General features: G+C 35.6%; 2 protein-coding genes across 2 annotated transcripts; both read left to right on the top strand.

Annotated features, from left to right (window-relative positions):
* The first annotated feature begins 165 nt into the window (after window positions 1-165).
* On the top strand, window positions 166-1,223 carry LOC109611478. Its single transcript, XM_020034113.2, has 2 exons — window positions 166-497; window positions 642-1,223. Exons 1-2 carry the CDS (start codon window positions 166-168, stop codon window positions 1,198-1,200), a joined length of 891 nt encoding a protein of 296 aa, XP_019889672.2. The 3' UTR covers window positions 1,201-1,223.
* On the top strand, window positions 1,208-19,880 carry LOC105286766 (dynein heavy chain 7, axonemal). Its single transcript, XM_026972459.1, is given in 53 exon segments — window positions 1,208-1,545; window positions 1,620-1,773; window positions 1,871-2,017; window positions 2,132-2,317; window positions 2,544-2,920; window positions 3,000-3,022; window positions 3,025-3,156; window positions 3,159-3,219; window positions 3,371-3,504; window positions 3,507-3,667; window positions 5,437-5,784; window positions 5,872-6,137; window positions 6,285-6,438; window positions 6,582-6,808; window positions 6,889-7,090; window positions 7,166-7,400; window positions 7,498-7,613; window positions 7,696-7,974; window positions 8,119-8,376; window positions 8,575-9,165; window positions 9,254-9,599; window positions 9,705-9,874; window positions 9,950-10,081; window positions 10,164-10,385; window positions 10,545-10,599; window positions 10,602-10,635; window positions 10,637-10,993; window positions 11,161-11,355; window positions 11,462-11,609; window positions 11,686-11,907; window positions 11,991-12,163; window positions 12,233-12,542; window positions 12,702-12,947; window positions 13,057-13,286; window positions 13,346-13,565; window positions 13,658-13,846; window positions 13,964-14,338; window positions 14,473-14,645; window positions 14,743-14,988; window positions 15,084-15,371; window positions 15,475-15,666; window positions 15,741-15,967; window positions 16,165-16,538; window positions 16,607-16,787; window positions 16,861-17,049; window positions 17,111-17,708; window positions 17,784-17,994; window positions 18,092-18,100; window positions 18,219-18,236; window positions 18,490-18,721; window positions 18,886-19,037; window positions 19,123-19,404; window positions 19,654-19,880. Coding segments are annotated over 53 exon segments (11,508 nt in total). The 5' UTR covers window positions 1,208-1,291; the 3' UTR covers window positions 19,861-19,880.
* Window positions 19,881-19,991: the final 111 nt, after the last annotated feature.

Here is a 19,991-nt window from a genome sequence, read left to right as displayed (position 1 = left end):
ACAACATAATAAAAGTTTGAGTATCTTTATATATTAATAATTAGTATAAAATTTATATAAATTTCTTGTCTTATATTCCATTATACCAAATTATACGCACATTTAATACTCCTAAATTTATATCAGCATAACAATTTCAATGGTAAAAATTTATATCTTTAGGCAATGGAACTACATTGCACAAAGGAAAGAAAGATACATAAAAAACAGGAAGAAGCTACGAAACAAGATAAAAATGATAAAAAAATTAATATTCATCAATTGGAACTGTGCACGCAATCAATAAAACGAAGCAATGAATTCGGTGAACAACCTGTCAAGAAAGCTCGTAAAAAACATTGCAGTTGGATAAAATTTAGTTCTGATGATTATTGTCTAAATACCAAGTTTGCTAAACATAATCGTGCATATGAAGAAGTTTTTAATCGTTTAAAAAATTGTATTTCGGATGAATCGGGTATTTCTGACTTGTCACAAGAATGCAAAACGTCTTCAAGGTAATTATTGATCCGCAAAATGCAATAAAATATTTTTTCGGAAAGAGTGCTACACATATATGATTTAATCTTTGATTGTCAATAGTTTAATGCATTTGTTTTGTATTAATTTCATAAATGATAAATAAGTAAATAAATTTAAAGGAGTACCAAAGCAAAGAGAGAAGATCAAGAAAAGGTCATATCCGAAAAGGACGATTATTATACATTGCTACGCCAGCGGAGAGCCGAATTTCGGATGCACTTGATCAGAAAGATTAAAGGGTCGGGAAAGAGTGATGAAAGCCAGCAAGAGGACATGATGGAAATATGCAGCAGTTATGCAAAAGAGAGGACGCTTTTGAATAACGATGACGGTGTTCGGGAGCGAGCTTCATCGGTTTCGGCATCGTCGAGAAGCATCGACGATGACACGGATGGTTGGATCACAGAGGAAGACAAGAATCTCTTGAGGTATTACTACTACATTCTTCATGAGGTCGATGACGCCCGCGCGGGTACCTTAGATTCTGACACGTTAAAGAAGATAACGAGCATGGTGTCCGCTGAATGGCAGGAGAGACACAACGAGTACCTCGGCCGATTGATACATGAAATAAAGCGCGATTACGTTACGAGTATGAAAAAATCCATTGTCGACTTTGTGCTGCAGGAGCCCTTTGAAGAGGTGTACGAGTTCTTTGCTCCGGTTAGTATTACGTGAATGTGCGATGACATTTATCCTGATTCCAATTATATTGCTCCTAAAATAGAAAATATTATTTTACAACGGACACTTTCTTTCTATTTTTCGGATGCATCTTGTTGGGTCAGTGGTCCGGCACACAAATACCCTTGTAATTCTACAATCGCTTCTCACACTCGATTGCCCCTGCGATTATACGCTGTGCATGTTTCAGCCGCTCCTTTCCCGAGGGATCATCGATCCGTATTCGCCAGAGCGCGGCGTTAAATATACAAAAATACGAGCAAAACTGGAAAAGAGGTCGATTGTCCTGTATCATCCGTGCATACGCAAAACTTTGGATTACTGGCATCGTGAATATGGGTTAGTGGATTGATGTCAGAGCAATCGTTGCAAACTTTAATTCAGAATAATAACGATTTCCGTAATAATTGTAGGAAAGTCAAGCAAGTAGATAAACAAGAGCTTGCATCGTATGGAAAATCGTACGATCTTTCAAGTTTTGATTTTCAATTTTCGAGAATACTCAGAAGCACAAACGATGATCTGCTCAAACGATGGCTACCAAAAATATGCAATATTTTGCTCGCAGTAAGAAATCGCTGGAAACAATCTATAATTAAATTTGCGTTAATCCTTTTGTATTAACATAAAGTTTCTTACGTCTGATCAAAGTATCCATATTCAGGCTTTGAAGAAGAAAACTTTGCCATCGGCGAATGATCCGGAATATAACAGATTTTTTAATTGTCTTGCCTACGTCATGGAAGATCAGTTGCGAGATTTGTGCTTGCGTTCAATGGAAGACTACATCAACTATCTCATGGACGTGGGTGTAAGTAAGATTCCTTGCAAATATAGGTATTAGACTAAAATTTCTGTCTATTAACTCTCTTTTTCTTTTTATTATAATGCGATTAAATACATTAAATATTGCCATTTCAAACAGGGCATCAACTGTGGCTTTAACATACATCTTGTGATAAGGAACACGTCTATCTCCTTTGATCCTACATTCAAAATGTTTGTGGACACACTTTCAACGTTATTAAATTCTCTGTACGAGTTTGTAACCACGTTACCTCGTGCGGAGATAAAACTGGGATGGGTGCAATCTAATACTGGACTGCTCAAGGTATGTATGTCTTATGTAATATTGTTTTAATTATTAAATTGTATATGTTATTACATTATTTAATAAAACGATTAAACGATTATTAAAATTATTACTGTCATCTCTAATTATTCAGTTAAATAGAATCATGATAATTATAACAAAATCAGAAATAAAATCACATTGTGATATGATAATTATTGTTGCATTGCAACATATATATTATATTGTTATATTGTTTTTGCAGCCAATAATTTCTTCGGACGTTCTTGAGCAGCATATGAATACTATATCGAATTTAATACAACGATACAGGATTAATCCGGAATTGCAACTGCACGAGTTTGATAAATATATAAGCCTGATAAACGACGAGGATGTCAATTACGTTGAGGATTTTCTAAAGACCCAACCGCCTAAACCATATGAGAAATATTGCGAACTCGTTCAGTATTATGATCAACTGAGCAAGAATATCCCACTAGAGTTTTATCGAACATCTTTTACCGACCTTTTCGAAGTTCGCAGGCATCATACTATAGACCATATTGTTTCTACAGCTACGAACCTGAGAAATGAAATAGTTTCGAAAATGGTCGCCGATTACCAACAAAAAGTCCGAGCGTAAGTCTCTTGTCGACACTTACAAATATGATTTTTGCATTTAAATATAATCTAACTGTAATGATAATTTCACGTTTAGTATAGGAGATGTTTATCAAGATATTTCAACCAAGCCTTAAGTATACCGCCTAATACATCCAAACTTATGAAACTGCAGGCTTTTATACATAAATCTGAAACAGAAACTGTCTTTGTGTTAGAAAATCAGTTGCGGGAAGTAATGAAATATATAATATTTTATCAGATTATCATCACTTAACGCCGGTCGAGTTGAAAAGCAATAATTTTGCTTTTCATCGGTAAGTGAATATCGATACAATACAATTGCAACTTGCAATTTATATTCTCTGATTTATATAAATAAAAAAATTATAAGTTACATTAGTTAATACAATTACATAGAAAAATGATAACAATTCAAATAATTGTGTCAAAACTTTCACATATTAGGTACTATGAAATGCCTGAAGTTTTTGAGAAGCATCGAGAGATAGTTGCGAGTAAAACAGGCGAGTATCAGGCAACACTTAAAACTAGGATCGAGAAGTTTGAACAGAGTCTCCAACTTTACGCGAAATACTGCGACGATTGCAATACTGGGGCAATATCGAGGAAATACAACGATATAAAAAGAAAGCTACGAGTCTTGATAATAAGTTGATCGCCGCGATGGACACGATCACGGAATTCAATGAAGAGGAGAAATTATTCGGCTGGGAAATGTCGCAGTATCCTTTAAGAAAGATGGTAATAGTATAGTTTCTGTGAACTTTATATGCATATTTTAAATTTTACATTTGTATCCTAGTGATACAAATATATATTGAATAAATCATCACACAAAACATCAACTTAATTTCCCGGAACAATATTTCTCTAAAAAGGATATCAAAGTAGTATCAGTGTTTGAAACTTCTATTTTGATTCATATCCCCTAATGGAAATAAATTATTGAAATCGTCGAAAATAGCTATGAAATCGTTGAAACGAAAAATGAAAAAGACTAAAACATTGCTGAATATATTTTAGTTACACTTCAGTATGCATCATACATTTAATACTGAAATATTATGAATTGTAAGGATAATTATTGAAAATGTTGAAAAAAAATGAAAAATACAATACATATATAATACTTTACAGATTTATTAATGAAAGTTTAATACTGCAAATGCTGAAAGATTATGATCCTAAAGAAAGTAGTAAAAATATTTGAAACGCAAAGAAAATGTACAATGTTTATACAGATTTTTACTTAACTTAAATATTCAACTTAACTAACTTAAATATTTGCATTAATGTTAATACATTTATTTATAAATGTTTAAGTTTAAAATATATATGATTTTTACAAGTTCTTAAAGTGCATTAAATCAATTATTTCTTTAAATAATTTTAAAACTATGACTTGGATCATGTTCATCCTGATCCTCTCATATATAGTATAATATATACTGAATTTCAATATATTCTACTGAATAACTTTTCATAAAATTCATTACGTATATTGATTTCATTTTGAACTTTACTGAATAATTTTTAATCTTACAATTAGTATCTTGTATTGAATTGTTACTGAAATTTTAATGAAACGATACCGAAAGTGGGTCAATTGATATAGATTTCAAAATGAAAATCAATAACATTTTGATGTACTTCATTAAGATTTCAGTAGAAACGTTCCATCAGGAATGTTTATATTGTTAATTGGCATATTGTCTAGATTTATCTGCTAGGGAAAATACCGTAAACGCAGAAATGAAAAAGTTCTAGCCGTTAGAACTTTTTTCTTACTCCGAGTAGTTCTGAGACTTTTATACTGTTAATTGGCATATTGCCAAGATTTCTCGACTATTGCAAATCCTTTAGATTTAGAAATGAAAAAGTTATCGAGCTTAAAAGATTTTTCTTTTCCGAGGAATTCTGTAATATTTATATTGTTAGGTGGTATATTGCCTAGAGTCCTCGACTATTGAAAATCCTTTAACCACATAAATGAAAAAGTTCTAGCTCTTAGAAATTTTTTCTTTTCCGAGAAGTTGTGAGTTGATATCATTATTTTTTATATTGCCTAGAGTTCTCTGCTATTGAAAATACCGTAAACTCAGAAATGAAAAAGTTCTCGAGTTTAAAATTTTTTTCTTCTCAGAGGAGTTCTGAGTTGATGATATCATTATTTTTTATATTGCCTAGAGTTCTCTGCAATTGAAAATACCGTCAACTCAGAAATGAAAAAGTTCTAGCCCTTAGAAATTTTTTCTTTTTCCGAGTAGTTCTGAGGGCCACTTCGACCAAACTCCGATTAATTTAATTCGTCTAGTAACTTGCAGGGCAAATAACATAAAAATCTCTAATAATATAATTCTCGTATAAATAATATAAGTTTTATGTTGATCGCCCTGTAAGTTAATCGACGATTAAATTAACCGGAGTTTGGTCGAAGTGGCCCTGAGATATCTCCATTTTCTTTTTTAATTTATTAATAATATTGTTATCACACCTGGCTCTGATTACAGACAGCTGATAAATTGGCACCCTACAAAAGATTTTATGACATTGCCTGCGACTTCTTAACAAATTATGAAACCTGGACGGGGAGTGTTGTGGGTTCGCACGGTCCTGAAGTAATTGAAAATGAAACCGGTATTGCGTATCGCATGATATACAAATTGGAGAAGGCTTTTCAAGAACCAGCGGTGAAGAAGCTGGCTGAGATCGTAAGAACAAAAATCGAGGACTTTAAAGAGAACATGCCTGTAATATTGACTCTCGGGAATCCTTCTCTGAAGAGTCGTCACTGGGAGCAGGTTTCGGAGATCGTTGGATTTCCTATAAAAATCGATCCGTATATGACATTGGCCAAGGTAAATTCAAGTAAATTTGTAATCATGTGGTTCATTATCGGTGATGGATATTACGTATATATTATAGAATTGCATTTATATCCACAGATTCTCGACTATGGTTTAGGCGACTATGTATTGAAATTCGAGACAATATCTGAGGCGGCTACCAAGGAAGGCAATTTAGAGAAAGCTTTGTTCAAGATGTATTCTGACTGGGCAGATATCGCATTTACCGTAAATCCTTATCGCGATACCGGCACATATGTCATCGCCAGTGTAGATGAAATACAATTACTGCTCGACGATCATCTGACCAAGGCTCAGACAATGAAGAATTCCCTTTACATAAAGCCGTTCGAAAAGGAAACTCTGTAAGTTTTTACATATAAAAAGTTTTAATTTTTTTATACATATAAATCATGATTTTATACGTAATATCTTTTAAAACACTTTAAAACTTGCTGGCTCTGTAACTGCCGTAGCAAAATTCATAAAGTCATTTTATTTTATGCTGTCAGGGAATGGGAAGCCAAATTACTCTTGCTACAAGATATTATGGATTACTGGTTGAGAGTTCAAGGGACATGGATGTATCTTGAACCGATTTTTTCGTCACCTGATATACAGCAACAAATGCCGGAAGAGAGTCGACGTTTCAGCGCAGTAGACAAAGTCTGTTCAATTATTCATATGAATTAAATTTATATAAAATAAATAATAGTATTTGAGATATGTTTTTTCATAAAATACGCATATTTACGCGATATATAAAATTTTTATAAATCTAAAATCTAAAATACTTGTATGAAACGCAGATTTGGAGGGAACTAATGACAATCGTCGCTGCTGACCCGATGGTCATGTTCGTCGTCGAAATTGACAAGATGTTGGATCGTTTAAGGAAATGCACGCATTTGCTCGATCTGGTGCAAAAAGGACTCGCCGCTTATCTTGAGAAAAAGAGGCTTTTCTTCCCGCGATTCTTCTTCCTCTCTAATGACGAACTCTTAGAAATATTGTCTGAGACGAAAGATCCCACACGGTATATCTTATGCACTAATTAACATTATATATTTATGATGATTATATAATACAATTTCTATTCTTCAATTAACATCGTAGCGTGCAGCCACATCTGAAAAAATGTTTCGAAGGCATCGCGAAATTGAGCTTCACCGACGCGATGGAAGCTACAGCTATGATGTCAGCTGAAGGGGAGGAGATCATTCTTGAGGACATAATCGATACGGTCGCCGCACGAGGACAAGTGGAAAAGTGGCTTCTCGAACTCGAGAGTGACATGAAGAAAAGCGTAAAGGCTCAGGTCACTCAAGCTTACAGGAGATGAGTCTTCGTATCAATATGAACCATTGCATATAATTATCTACTTCTTCTTTAGGTAATACGCGCCAAAGATGCTTTTCCAACTAAGCCTAGGAGTCAATGGGCTTTAGAATGGCCGGGTCAAACCATTCTCTGCATCAGTAAAATGTACTGGACGGCGGATATAACCGACAAGCTTCCAAAGGGTACCGAGATTTTAATGGAATACGTGGAAACATGCACATATGAGCTCAACGAGATCGTCAAGCTCGTTCGCGGAAAACTGTCAACACAGAACCGGACAACACTAGGTTGAAACACTTCGTTAGAATTGAATGAATGAAAATGATGAGAGACATAAGATTTTATTGCGTCGATCGGGAAGTTATTTTCTTTTTTGACTTGCAGAAGCTCTGGTGACGTTGGATGTCCACAGTCGCGACGTATTGGTGCAACTGTGCGAGCAAGCTGTGACCCAGATCACAGACTTCAAGTGGCTTTGTCAGATGAGATATTACTGGATAGTGAGTGGATTCAGATCAATCCAAGTAGAGACCGTCTTTCTGTCATATTGTCGGTGATAAAATTGCCGTCACTCGTTTGCAGGATGAGGACATGTACACGATGATGATAAATTCCACACTGGGCTATGCATATGAATATCTAGGTAATACGTCGCGATTGGTGATAACGCCACTCACCGATCGATGTTATCGTACCCTATTTGGAGCACTGAGCTTACATCTTGGCGGTGCTCCAGAAGGACCTGCTGGAACCGGAAAAACGGAGACTACAAAAGACTTGGCAAAGGCAGTCGCCAAGCAATGTGTTGTATTCAATTGCTCGGAGGGGTTGGACTATATCGCACTGGGCAAATTTTTCAAGGTATAGCAAGATTAACTTACAATTAATATTGTACAATTAAACTGAGAGAATTGTAAAAGAATAAGAGTAATTTATATGTAATACAAATAAGACTATTTTTCCTTGTTTATTTGATATAAATATAGCATAAATATTTTATTTCAGGGATTAGCCAGCACAGGCGCATGGTCTTGCTTCGATGAATTTAACCGCATCGACTTGGAAGTCCTATCGGTTGTGGCACAGCAGATTCTGACTATTCAACGAGCTATACACGCGGAAAAAACGACTTTATTATTCGAGGAGACGGAATTAAAGCTGGATCGTACTTGTGCGGTATTCATTACAATGAATCCAGGATATGCTGGGAGAACAGAATTGCCAGACAATTTGAAAGCTTTATTCCGATCAGTAGCTATGATGGTAAGACTTTTTCGGTATAATTTTAAATGAAAGAGAACATTGCTACAAGTTTCTATTAGAGTACATTCTTATTTGTACTCTAGTGTATTGAATAAAGCATTTTATAATAACATCTTTCTTATTTATGCAAAATTATTTTAAAAAATAGTGATATAAGATGCACTTCGCTTATTCTATTTTATCGAAATATTTGACCAGGTACCAGATTACGTTTTAATAGCAGAGAACACACTGTATTCATATGGATTCTACAATGCAAGACCTTTGTCTGTAAAGATTGTTATGGCCTATAAATTATGTTCGGAACAACTATCCAGTCAGAATCATTACGATTACGGTATGCGTGCGGTGAAGTCCGTCTTAATAGCGGCAGGAAACTTGAAACTGAAATACCCGGAGGAAAACGAGGACATCTTGATCTTGCGAAGTATCACCGACGTAAATCTACCTAAATTCCTCAGCGAGGACATACCTTTGTTTCATGTACGTACATATTTATGCACGAATAAAACAAAATTCCTGAAAAATATATCGTTTCAGGGTATCACCTCAGACCTCTTTCCAAACATTGAACTTCCGGAGCCAGATTACGTGCACTTAAACGCGGCCATAAATCAGGCGTGTGCCGATGCGAATATTCAATGTATTCCCGTATTCCTGCAGAAAATCCAACAGATGTACGAGATGATGTTAATCAGACACGGATTCATGATCGTCGGATATCCTTTCGCCGGCAAGACTACGGCCTACAACGTGCTTGCCGATGCACTCAAAATCTGTGAAGAGAACGTGAGCATCGTATTAGAAAGATTAAATTTATTATATCAAGAAACGGCTGTAACAATTAAGTTAATTAAATCCTATTGACTTTGAATAGAACTGGATAAACGAGAATAAAGTAGAGATAACAGTGATCAATCCGAAGTCGATAACACTGGGTCAGCTGTATGGGCAGTTTGATCCAGCGTCCCGCGAATGGAATGATGGTATTCTGGCTATTAGCTATCGAGCTTTCGCGACTTCGACCAACGAAAATCGAAAGTGGCTGGTTTTCGATGGACCAATAGACGCGATATGGATAGAGAGTATGAACACCGTCCTCGACGACAACAAGAAATTGTGTCTAATGAGCGGAGAGATTATTAAGCTGGCACCGACGACCAATTTGATATTCGAACCACTAGATCTGGAAACTGCTTCACCGGCCACGGTATCTCGTTGTGGTAAATAGAATTCGCAATAAAGATTAATAACAGTAAATACAGCAATAACGAATTATAAGATAAAAACTGAAATTGGTGAACTCTCTGATCGATTATTCGTTGCAGGAATGATTTACATGGAGCCTACCGCGTTGGGATGGGACCCCTTGTTAAATTCCTGGATAGCGAAACTGCCGAAAATAATAGATGAGTGGCTACGTCTCTTCCTGCACGAATCGCTTTTCCTCAGATTTTGTAAACCTCTTTTTCACCTATTACGTCGATGCAACGTTAAGGTGAAAAAATATCTTTTTGTTAAAACGAGAAATAAACGATGTAATTAATTTCGTTTATATTTGACCGATTTGCAGGAAATGTGTCCAATGCCCGATTCAAATCTTGCACGATCTGTCACTTATCTCATGGATTGTTTTATGGACGATTATTATAATGAGGAAATAATAAAAAATATTAATGAACTCGATCTTCGAGCACAAATAGAGGTTGAAATTCTACGGCTAATAATTAACAAAATTTTATAATGCTTAATACAATAATTCGATTAACTGAAACTCTTTTGTGTAGGGCTCATTCTTTTTTTCGTGCATCTGGGCTATGGGAGGTACTTTGGAAGCTAAATACAGAGAACAATTCAGTATTCTATTTCGTGGACTTTTGGAAAAAGAATTTCCAATTGATTTAATGAATGAATTTCAGTTACAAGAACCGGTACCGCCGCCTTTGAAACCGTATATCTTTGTTATGCCGAAAGATCATCTGGTGTTTGATTACAGATTTATTAAAGAGGTAAGTATAAAGATATATCTACGTTCAAATTAATTTGATTGTAACTTTAAATTACAAGAATATCTCGAACGTCGTGTTTAAGTAAATCTGTCATTTCTTAAGCATTTTTATTTTTTAAAACTATTACATCCAGCTTAATGTGGAACTTTTCTTTATTAGGGCAAAGGAAAATGGAAATTATGGTCGGACGAATTAATAAATGTGCCGGCAATTCCCGTGACATTCCTGTCAATCAGATAATAGTGCCTACGTGGAGACGCACGATACACCGCGCTCTTTCAGATGTTGGTTCAGCATCAGAAACCGGTACTCTTTGTGGGTCCGACGGGGACAGGAAAATCAGTCTACATAATCGATTTTCTACTGAAGAAAAATAATGCCGCAGTGAATAAGCCGTTGTTGATCAATTTTTCTGCGCAAACCACTGCTAATCAGACGCAAGATATTATCATGAGTAAGTTGGATCGCAGACGGAAGGGTGTATACGGGCCACCCATAGGCAAACGCTGGATCGTCTTCGTTGATGACATTTCAATGCCGCTGAAAGAAACATATGGAGCGCAACCGCCGATAGAATTGTTACGGCAATGGTTGGACCATTGGCAGTGGTAAAATATTTTATAAAATGTTTAACTGATATTAATATCAAAAACATAATTTTTCTTACATATAATAATTTTTATTAAAATTATACATATAACAGTAAATATTTATGGATATTATATGTATATTAATTCCGATATAGAGATGATATTCGTATATTTTTAATTTGCAGGTATGACAGAAAGGAGGGGACATTCATAAAATTAATTGAGATTCAATTGATGTGCGCTATGCAACCGCCAATCGCTGGTAAAGACGTTACGCCAAGATTTAAACGTCACTTCTTTGTTCTAACGATATCTGAATTTGAAGATAACGTTATGATTATGATATTTAGTAGAATTGTTTTATGGCATCTCGATACAAGGTTTGTATAAATTTCAGAAAACATTTAGAATATCTTTAAAATTCGCTTTTTTAAAAGTATTATTTAATAAAAATTCAGCACCTTTTCTCATATTTGCATATTGTAGAGGTTTTAGTAAAGAATTTGATCCATGCATCGACCAGATCGTCCTTGCGACATTAGACATTTATAAAGAGAGCTTATGTAATCTGTTGCCGACACCTGCAAAATGCCATTACATGTTTAATCTTCGAGATTTCTCACGAGTGATTCAGGTAATATCCAAAATGTTTTTTATCTATATTATTCCCTTTTAATTTGTTTTAGCTAAATTAATTAATTATGATGCAGGGAGTACTTTTATCGGTTCCGGAGACCATGCCTGCGCTTTCAAATATGAAGCGTTTATGGGTCCACGAGATACTTCGTGTGTTCAGCGATCGTTTAGTCGACGACGTCGATCTAACTTGGCTGATACAACAAACAGAAGTAACGCTAAAGAAACGCATGGAAGTTTCAATGGAGGATCTCTTCGAAGATTTACTTCCTAAGAAGCCGGATGGCGAAAGTTGTGTAAGATCTTGTTGTTTATTCGTTGAAGAGAAAGATAAAAAATTATGCATTCGTGTCACATATTTCTGCACATTTTGCTACAGATTTCCATAAATGAACTGCGAAATTTAGTATATTGCGACTTCACCGATGCCAAGGGAGACATTCGCTTGTACCAGGAAGTTAGTGATCTAGAACAACTACGAGAGATCATAGAGACGTATCTCTCCGAATACAATTCAATGACCAAGAAGCCTATGAATCTGGTGTTGTTTCGGTACCTGAATGCTTGATAAAATATAACAAAATTACCTTGCCTTGTCATTAAGTTGAATGCATGTTACAGGTTCGCAATTGAACATCTGTCGAGGATTGCTCGTATTATCAAGCAGCCTCGAAGTCACGCTCTCCTTGTCGGCGTCGGCGGATCTGGAAGGCAATCTTTAACTAGACTGGCATCGCATATCTGTGACTACGACGTATTCCAAGTCGAGATTACGCAACAATATGGTCTTCACGAATGGCACGAGGACATCAAAGCTATCATGAGAAAAGCAACCGCTAGCGAATTGCATTCGACTTTCTTTTTCAGCGACACGCAAATTAAGGAAGAGAACTTCTTAGAAGACATCAGCAACATGCTTAACTCGGGAGAAGTGAATAGAATTGACATAACATTAACTTCTTTATTATTTTGTCTTTTTTTCTTCAAGTTTGCAGAAAGATTTCATGTATTTAGTTTTTTTTTTCTTATTATTTTTAATAATTTAGTTTTTGTATTACATGTAAAAATGACAATTTCGATTCTTGCTCAGGTGCCTAATATATTCACGACTGAGGAAAAGGCTGAAATATGTGAGAAAATGAGACAGATTGATCGACAACGAGAACGATCGTTACAAACAGACGGTAGCCCCGCGGCTCTCTTTAATCTATTTGTACAAATTATTCGCGATCAGTTGCATATCGTTGTTACTATGTCACCTATCGGCGATGCTTTCAGAAATCGAATTAGAAAATTTCCGGCTTTGGTTAATTGCTGTACCATAGATTGGCTTCAGGTATTAAACTCTCATTGTTCATATTAATACTTATTTAAGATATATATATATGTTTTTAAATTGAATATAGAAAATACACATTGTTATACAATTTATTTCATTATTTTAGTCATGGCCTGAAGATGCTTTATTAGCAGTCGCGACAAAATTCTTGGCTACGGTCGAGCTTACTGATCACGAGAGAAAGGCTGGTATTGACATGTGTCAATTTTTTCACGTGTCGACTCAAAAATTAAGCGACGAATTCCTAATTCGCTTAAACAGACACAATTATGTGACACCAACTTCTTATCTCGAAATGATTAACACCTTTAAAAATTTGCTTGATAAGAAACGTGGGTACGTATAATTCAGTTTTAAATCTTAATCCTTTTATTCAATTTTGCATAATGGCACAGAGAAGTGCTACGTGCTAAAGCTCGATATCAAGGCGGATTAGGACAATTAGATAGCACGCAACATCAAGTAACGGAAATGCAAGATACATTAAAGCAGTTGCAACCAAAATTAGTCGCAGCCACGCAGGATGTTCAAAGAATGTTAGCCGACGTTGAGAGGGAGAGTCATGAGGTGGCGGAATTTGAGAAAGTGGTCAAGGTCGATGAAGTAGCGGCAGAAGTAAGATTTTACGATAATACACGAAATATCAATATCATTAGTGTTATTGAATCTGAGAAACTCGAGTTTAATAAAACTTTTATAATATTTAGCTGGTAGCGAAGGAAGCAGCTGTCATAAGGGCTGAATGTGATGCTAATCTGGCAGAAGCCATGCCCATTTTAAATCGAGCTAAAGAAGCATTAGATACATTAACACCGACGGATATCGCAATAGTTAAAGCAATGAAACACCCGCCATATGGCGTGAGACTTATCGTGGAAAGCGTTTGTGTTCTCAGGGTACGTATTATATAGCGGAAGATAGTATAAAATATCATTCGTACAAGAATTATTTAATCTTTAGCCTCGTTTATTACTCAGTCTTTAATCTCTTGGATTAACTTAAGCTAATTACAGCAAATAAAACCAGAGAGAGTGCATACGAAGGAAGGTACGTACATCGATGATTATTGGAAGGCTGCTTTGCGAATGCTCAGCGATGCCAAGTTCTTGGACTCGCTACTCAACTTTGACAAGGACAATATACCGGACAAAGTAATAGAAACGATACGAAAAGAGTATTTGGCTAATCCAGACTTTGACCCAGAAAAAATCAAGAAGGTCTCAACAGCTTGCGAAGGTTTGTGCCGTTGGGTCATTGCAATGTCCGAGTACGATGAAATCGCTAAAATCGTCGCTCCTAAAAGAAAAGCTCTGGCAGAAGCTGAAGCTGCCTATGACAAGGCTATGGAACTATTAAATTTCAAGCGAGAACAATTGCGTCAAGTGCAGGTACATATTATAAAGTTCTATTATGAGGTATTATCAGAGTATAATAGTTTTGAATTTTATAAAGATATATAAATAAAATTTAATAAAGATATATTGATGAATTTTACATTAAAATTATTGAAATTTACGACCAGGAAAAGTTATTGGATCTTGAAGAGACCCTCAATGAAAGAAAGGCAAACTTCCAGACGATGTCCGATCAAGTGGCGGACTGCGAGACGAAATTGAAACGTGCCGAGGATCTTATTGGAGGCTTAGGCGGAGAATACGCACGTTGGTTTCAAACTGCCGAACAACTGAGCACCAAGTAAGGTTTCAAATCTATTTAAAAATCTATTCATCATTCTTTAGTGTCGCAAAATTGTTATATAATATATTAACTACATCTGTTTTCTATTTTCTAGATATTATCGGTTAACGGGCGACGTGATAATCGCTTCTGGTGTAGTAGCTTACTTGGGTCCGTTTACTATGCCATTTCGTGTGCAGCAGATAAACGAATGGGTGAAACTGTGCACGGATTTGCAAGTAATTTGCAGCCAAGATTTCCAATTACGTGAAATACTTGGCGATCCAGTTTTGATTAGATCCTGGAACATCGCTGGTTTACCTGCCGATGCATTTTCTGTTGATAACGGAATTATCGTTATGTAAGTCGTTACGTAAGGGATTATCGTTGTGTAAGTCAATAATAGTTTCAGTAACGAACGAGAATGAGAATTGTTGCGTAATTTTGCGTTTTTAGGAATGCCAGAAGGTGGCCGCTGATGATAGATCCGCAAAGCCAAGCCAACAAGTGGATAAGAAACATGGAGAAGCAAAATAATATAAGTATTATTCGACTGACTCAGCTCGATTACGTGAGAGTTTTAGAAAATGCGATACAATTTGGACAGCCAGTGCTGTTGGAAAATGTGGAAGAGGAATTAGATGCTGTACTTGAACCGATACTTTTAAGGCAAACATTTAAGCACGGGGGTGCATGGTGTATAAAATTGGGCGACGCTGTAGTAGAATACAACACTAATTTTAGGTACTTTTTAATTATCCGCACGATATATTCCAAAAAATATCTTTATATAAATATAAATATCTTTACATATTACATCAAGTAATAATAATAATTTTTCTAACAGACTTTACATCACGACAAAATTAAGGAATCCTCATTATCTGCCAGAAATAGCTGTAAGAGTAACTCTACTAAATTTCATGATAACACCAAGCGGTTTGGAAGATCAGTTGCTCGGTATTGTAGTTGCGAGAGAAAGGCCCGATTTAGAGTCAGAAAAGAACATCTTGATTGTGCAAAGTGCCGAGAACAAAAAGTATACTTGTTGACTCAATCAGCTTCTAGTTTTTAAAAGTCTGTTTATCTTTTACTCTCAACCTGATGCTACAGGATGCTGAAGGAGACAGAAGATAAAATTTTGGAGGTACTTTCCGCGGCGGAGGGTAATATCTTGGAGGATGAAGAAGCTATCGACATTCTAACGTCGTCTAAAAATTTGAGCGATGACATCCAAGTGAAACAAGCTGCCACAGAAGCTACAGAGAAATCAATCGATGCTGCGAGACTGCAATATCAACCTATCGCGGCCTATTCAACTATACTCTTTTTTACAATAGGTACATATCATAATAATTAATAGCAAATTAATAAAGAAATATTATCGATATATTTCTTTATCCAAATTATCTTTTTCATTTTTTTGTCTTTTGTGTTAGAGTCACGTTTCGAGTAATTTTGTTTCCGATGTTTCATCAATATTTCAGTTTTATAAAAAAAAAGCAATTTTATATAAAGGAATTATTTTTCTTTGCAGCATCATTGGCCACTATAGATCCGATGTACCAATATTCATTAGTGTGGTTCGTAAATCTCTTTAACATGGCTATTACCAACACAGAACCAGCTGATAATGTTGAACAACGCCTGAAGGACCTGACCAAACATTTCACATATTCCCTTTACGTCAATATCTGTAGATCGTTGTTTGAAAAAGATAAACTGTTGTTTGTGTTACTCCTCGTTATCAATCTGCGCAAGATAAGTGAGATGCCAGAAGCCATGGCCAAATGGATGTTCTTACTGACTGGTGGGATAGGTCTGGAGAATCCATACGTTAATCCGGCCGAATGGTTACCCGTCAAGCAATGGGATGAGCTGTGTAGATTAGATCAAGTCAAAGGATTCGAGGTAAATCTTGTGCGTAATCGTGCGTTTAGATAATTAATAATAGTAAAAGAGTTTCCTATTCTCTGTAGGGCATTCGAGAGGCGTTCTCCAAAACGATTGAGAGATGGAAAAGGATATTCGATTCGAAGGAACCGCAGAAAGAGCTCTTCCCACCCCCATACGAAGACTTGGACTTACTCGAACGATTGTTAATTTTGCGATGTATCCGACCCGATAAGATCATTCCCGCAGTACAAGAATTTGTGGAAAGTAAATACGCGTTATTCGAAGCAAGCATTAAGCTAAGGGATGGGATGGATATTAACCATCGTTTTGATTTTAGAACAAATGGGCACACAATATATAGAACCACCGCCTTTTGACTTGGCATCTGCGTTCGCGGATTCCAACTGTTGCATCCCACTGATATTCATCTTGACTCCCGGCGCCGATCCGGCACAGACTCTCCTAACATTCGCTGATGAGCAGGGCTACGGTGCCAAGCGTCTCTTTTGCTTGTCCCTTGGTCAAGGTAAAATGTTCATAACGTGATAACGTCCCGCGTAAATCAACCGTGTCTCATCGTACTCTAGGTCAAGGACCAATAGCAGAAGGGATGATAAAGAACGGAGTGTTGCATGGTAATTGGGTTGTGTTGCAAAATTGTCACCTGGCCAAGAGTTGGATGCCGACGCTGGAGAAGATTTGTGAGGGTTTAATACCTGAAACAATCCATCAGGACTTCCGGCTGTGGCTGACTAGTTACCCAGCGGAACATTTTCCCATATCAGTCCTGCAAAACGGCATCAAGATGACGAATGAGCCGCCCAAGGGACTCAGAGCCAATATTCTGAGATCCTACGCAACCGATCCGATCAATAATCTGGAGTTCTTTGAAGGGTGCATTCAGAGCGATGTTTTCAAGAAGCTTCTGTACTCGTTATGTTTCTTTCATGCAGTTGTGCAGGAAAGACGTAAGTTCGGCCCAATCGGCTGGAATATCCCTTATGAGTTCAATGAGACTGATCTCAGGATCAGTGCTCTGCAATTGAAGATGTTCCTGGATGACTACGAAGACGTGCAATTCGACGCTCTCAAGTATCTTACAGGAGAGTGCAATTATGGAGGCAGAGTTACAGACGAATGGGATCGTAGAACCCTAAATACTATTTTGGTACAGTTCTATTGTCCGTGAGTATCGATAATATTCCTTTTAAATTTTAATCTGCCGATTGCAAGTTGTTATTTACTTATCGCATTACTTAGGGAACTGCTGACTGATAAGGTGTACTATTTCGATGAATCCTCTACTATTTATTACTGTCCAATTATCAGAGAACATGAAGGATATCTTGTTTATACAAGAAGTTTTCCTATAATTACCGAGCCGAGCGTATTTGGCATGAATGAAAATGCTGATATTCTTAAAGACCAACGAGAAACGGATCTACTGTTTTCTTCTTTGTTGCTTACGCAGGTAACTTTTTATCTAAATGTTTTGCCAAACAATAACTATATTCTTTCTGTTTTATTCACATCTCTTCTTTTTTTTAACTCCATCGAATATTATTCAGGATCGATTGGTAAGTAATTATGAATATGTATTGTCAAACATAATTCATTTTTAATTAATTATTTCATTATTGGGTTTTATGTAATTATAAAATTATGTATTACATTTCTCTTTATTGCATAACTTAGGATCTTTGGCAAATTAAGGTATGTTACGCATCACATTCTTTCAATATAGTAACTTATTATGATATTAAAATAGTATATTAGTAATAGATAGTGTATTATTTAAGCCTTAGTAATATAGATTGTTGACTTAGATTTATCTAGATCTAGAGTGAATCCTCTTTGTATCCTGCTTGGTCGTTTTCTATGCCTATCCTGATTTAATGTCATGTTAAACTGGATTAGATTATTCTTAATAAAAATATAATAATAGAAAATTCCAATTTCTTCTTAGGAAACTGTTAAAGGCTTGAGACAAGCGTCTGATGACGAAATAGTTTATAGCGTTGCAACAGAAATTTTGGACAAACTTCCAGATGATTACGATCTAGTTGCCGCAATTGCTAAGTACCCCATGTTATATAGCCAAAGCATGAACACTATACTGGTGCAAGAGATGGATAGATTTAACAAATTATTACAATGTATCAGAAACAGTCTCGTCAACATACGGAAAGCTATCAAAGGTATCTATCTAATCCAATAAAAAAGATATGTGTATATCTGAAATGTTTCATATTGTTATATATATATTCTGCTTAACAATTCGACGATTAATGCATTATTTCTTCAGGAATATTGTAAAAAGAAATTAATATTTTTAAGAATTATACTATGATTCTGTACTCAGGTGTAATCATGATGTCCTTCGAGCTTGAAGACATTTATGAAGCGATTTTGACGAGTAAGATACCTCTTCTATGGAAACAAAATTCTTATCCATCTCTGAAACCTTTGGGCAGTTATATTCACGACTTTTTGCAACGTTTAATATTTATACAAGTAATTTTCTATTATTTTTAATATTCTACTGTCACGTATATTTGCAAAACAAATAATATATTCATGCGAATTTATCGTTAAACAGAAATGGTACGACGAAGGGCCGCCTGTTACATTCTGGTTGCCAGGGTTTTATTTTACACAAGCATTTTTAACGGGAACACAGCAAAATTATGCACGAAAGTATCGGATTCCCATAGATCTTCTCACATTCGATTTCGTAATTTTAAAAGAGACCGCCTTCGAGTCCGCACCCGAAGATGGTGTTTATATTTATGGATTATTTTTGGATGGTGTAAGATTCGATATGAAGGAGATGACTGTAGAAGAGAGTTTTCCCAAAATACTTTATGACAATGTGCCACATGTAAGTACTCTCACATTTCAAAAACATTTATAAATTAATAACACAAAGCATTACTTTTCCAATAAGTAATAATAACATTAAGTTAAAAATGTAATAATAGATGTAATTAAGATAATTGAATAAGTGTAAAATACAGATTTAATATTTTTTATTATTATATATAATTTAATTTTATATTCAAAATAAAAATCTAAGTTTACTTCTTTATTGTTACTAATAAAGTTTTTTTATATTATACATTATTGTTAGATATGGTTAATACCGATGAAGAAACAGGACATCAAAGAAAGGCTATCGTACGTTTGTCCGCTCTATAAAACAGCTGAACGTCGTGGAGTACTCTCTACTACCGGTCACTCCACGAATTTTGTTATAGCCATATTGCTGCCAACGATAAAATCACCCAATCATTGGATCATAAGAGGAGCAGCTATGCTTTGTCAACTCAGTGAATAAAGAATATCAATGTAATATCACGTACATTGTTTTTCAATTTCATCATTCTAAAAGGCAAATTACGTAGCTTAATACATCACACCTCCCGTATTTGTCTGATTTGGTTCCGTGTAACTTCTGGCTATTTTCAA

This window comes from Ooceraea biroi, chromosome 1, assembly GCF_003672135.1.
Source record: "Ooceraea biroi isolate clonal line C1 chromosome 1, Obir_v5.4, whole genome shotgun sequence".
Lineage (NCBI taxonomy): Eukaryota > Metazoa > Arthropoda > Insecta > Hymenoptera > Formicidae > Ooceraea > Ooceraea biroi.
Note: the sequence above shows the minus strand (reverse complement) of the source record. Positions and strands in the feature narration are given on the sequence as shown.

What these genes read in the sequence shown, in the direction of transcription:
- LOC109611478 (XM_020034113.2), top strand. Translation starts at nt 166, where the DNA reads ATGGAACTACATTGCACAAAGGAAAGAAAGATACATAAAAAACAGGAA. An exon ending in GAATGCAAAACGTCTTCAAG is followed by an intron (nt 498 to 641) that starts GTAATTATTGAT and finishes ATAAATTTAAAG; the next exon opens with GAGTACCAAAGCAAAGAGAG.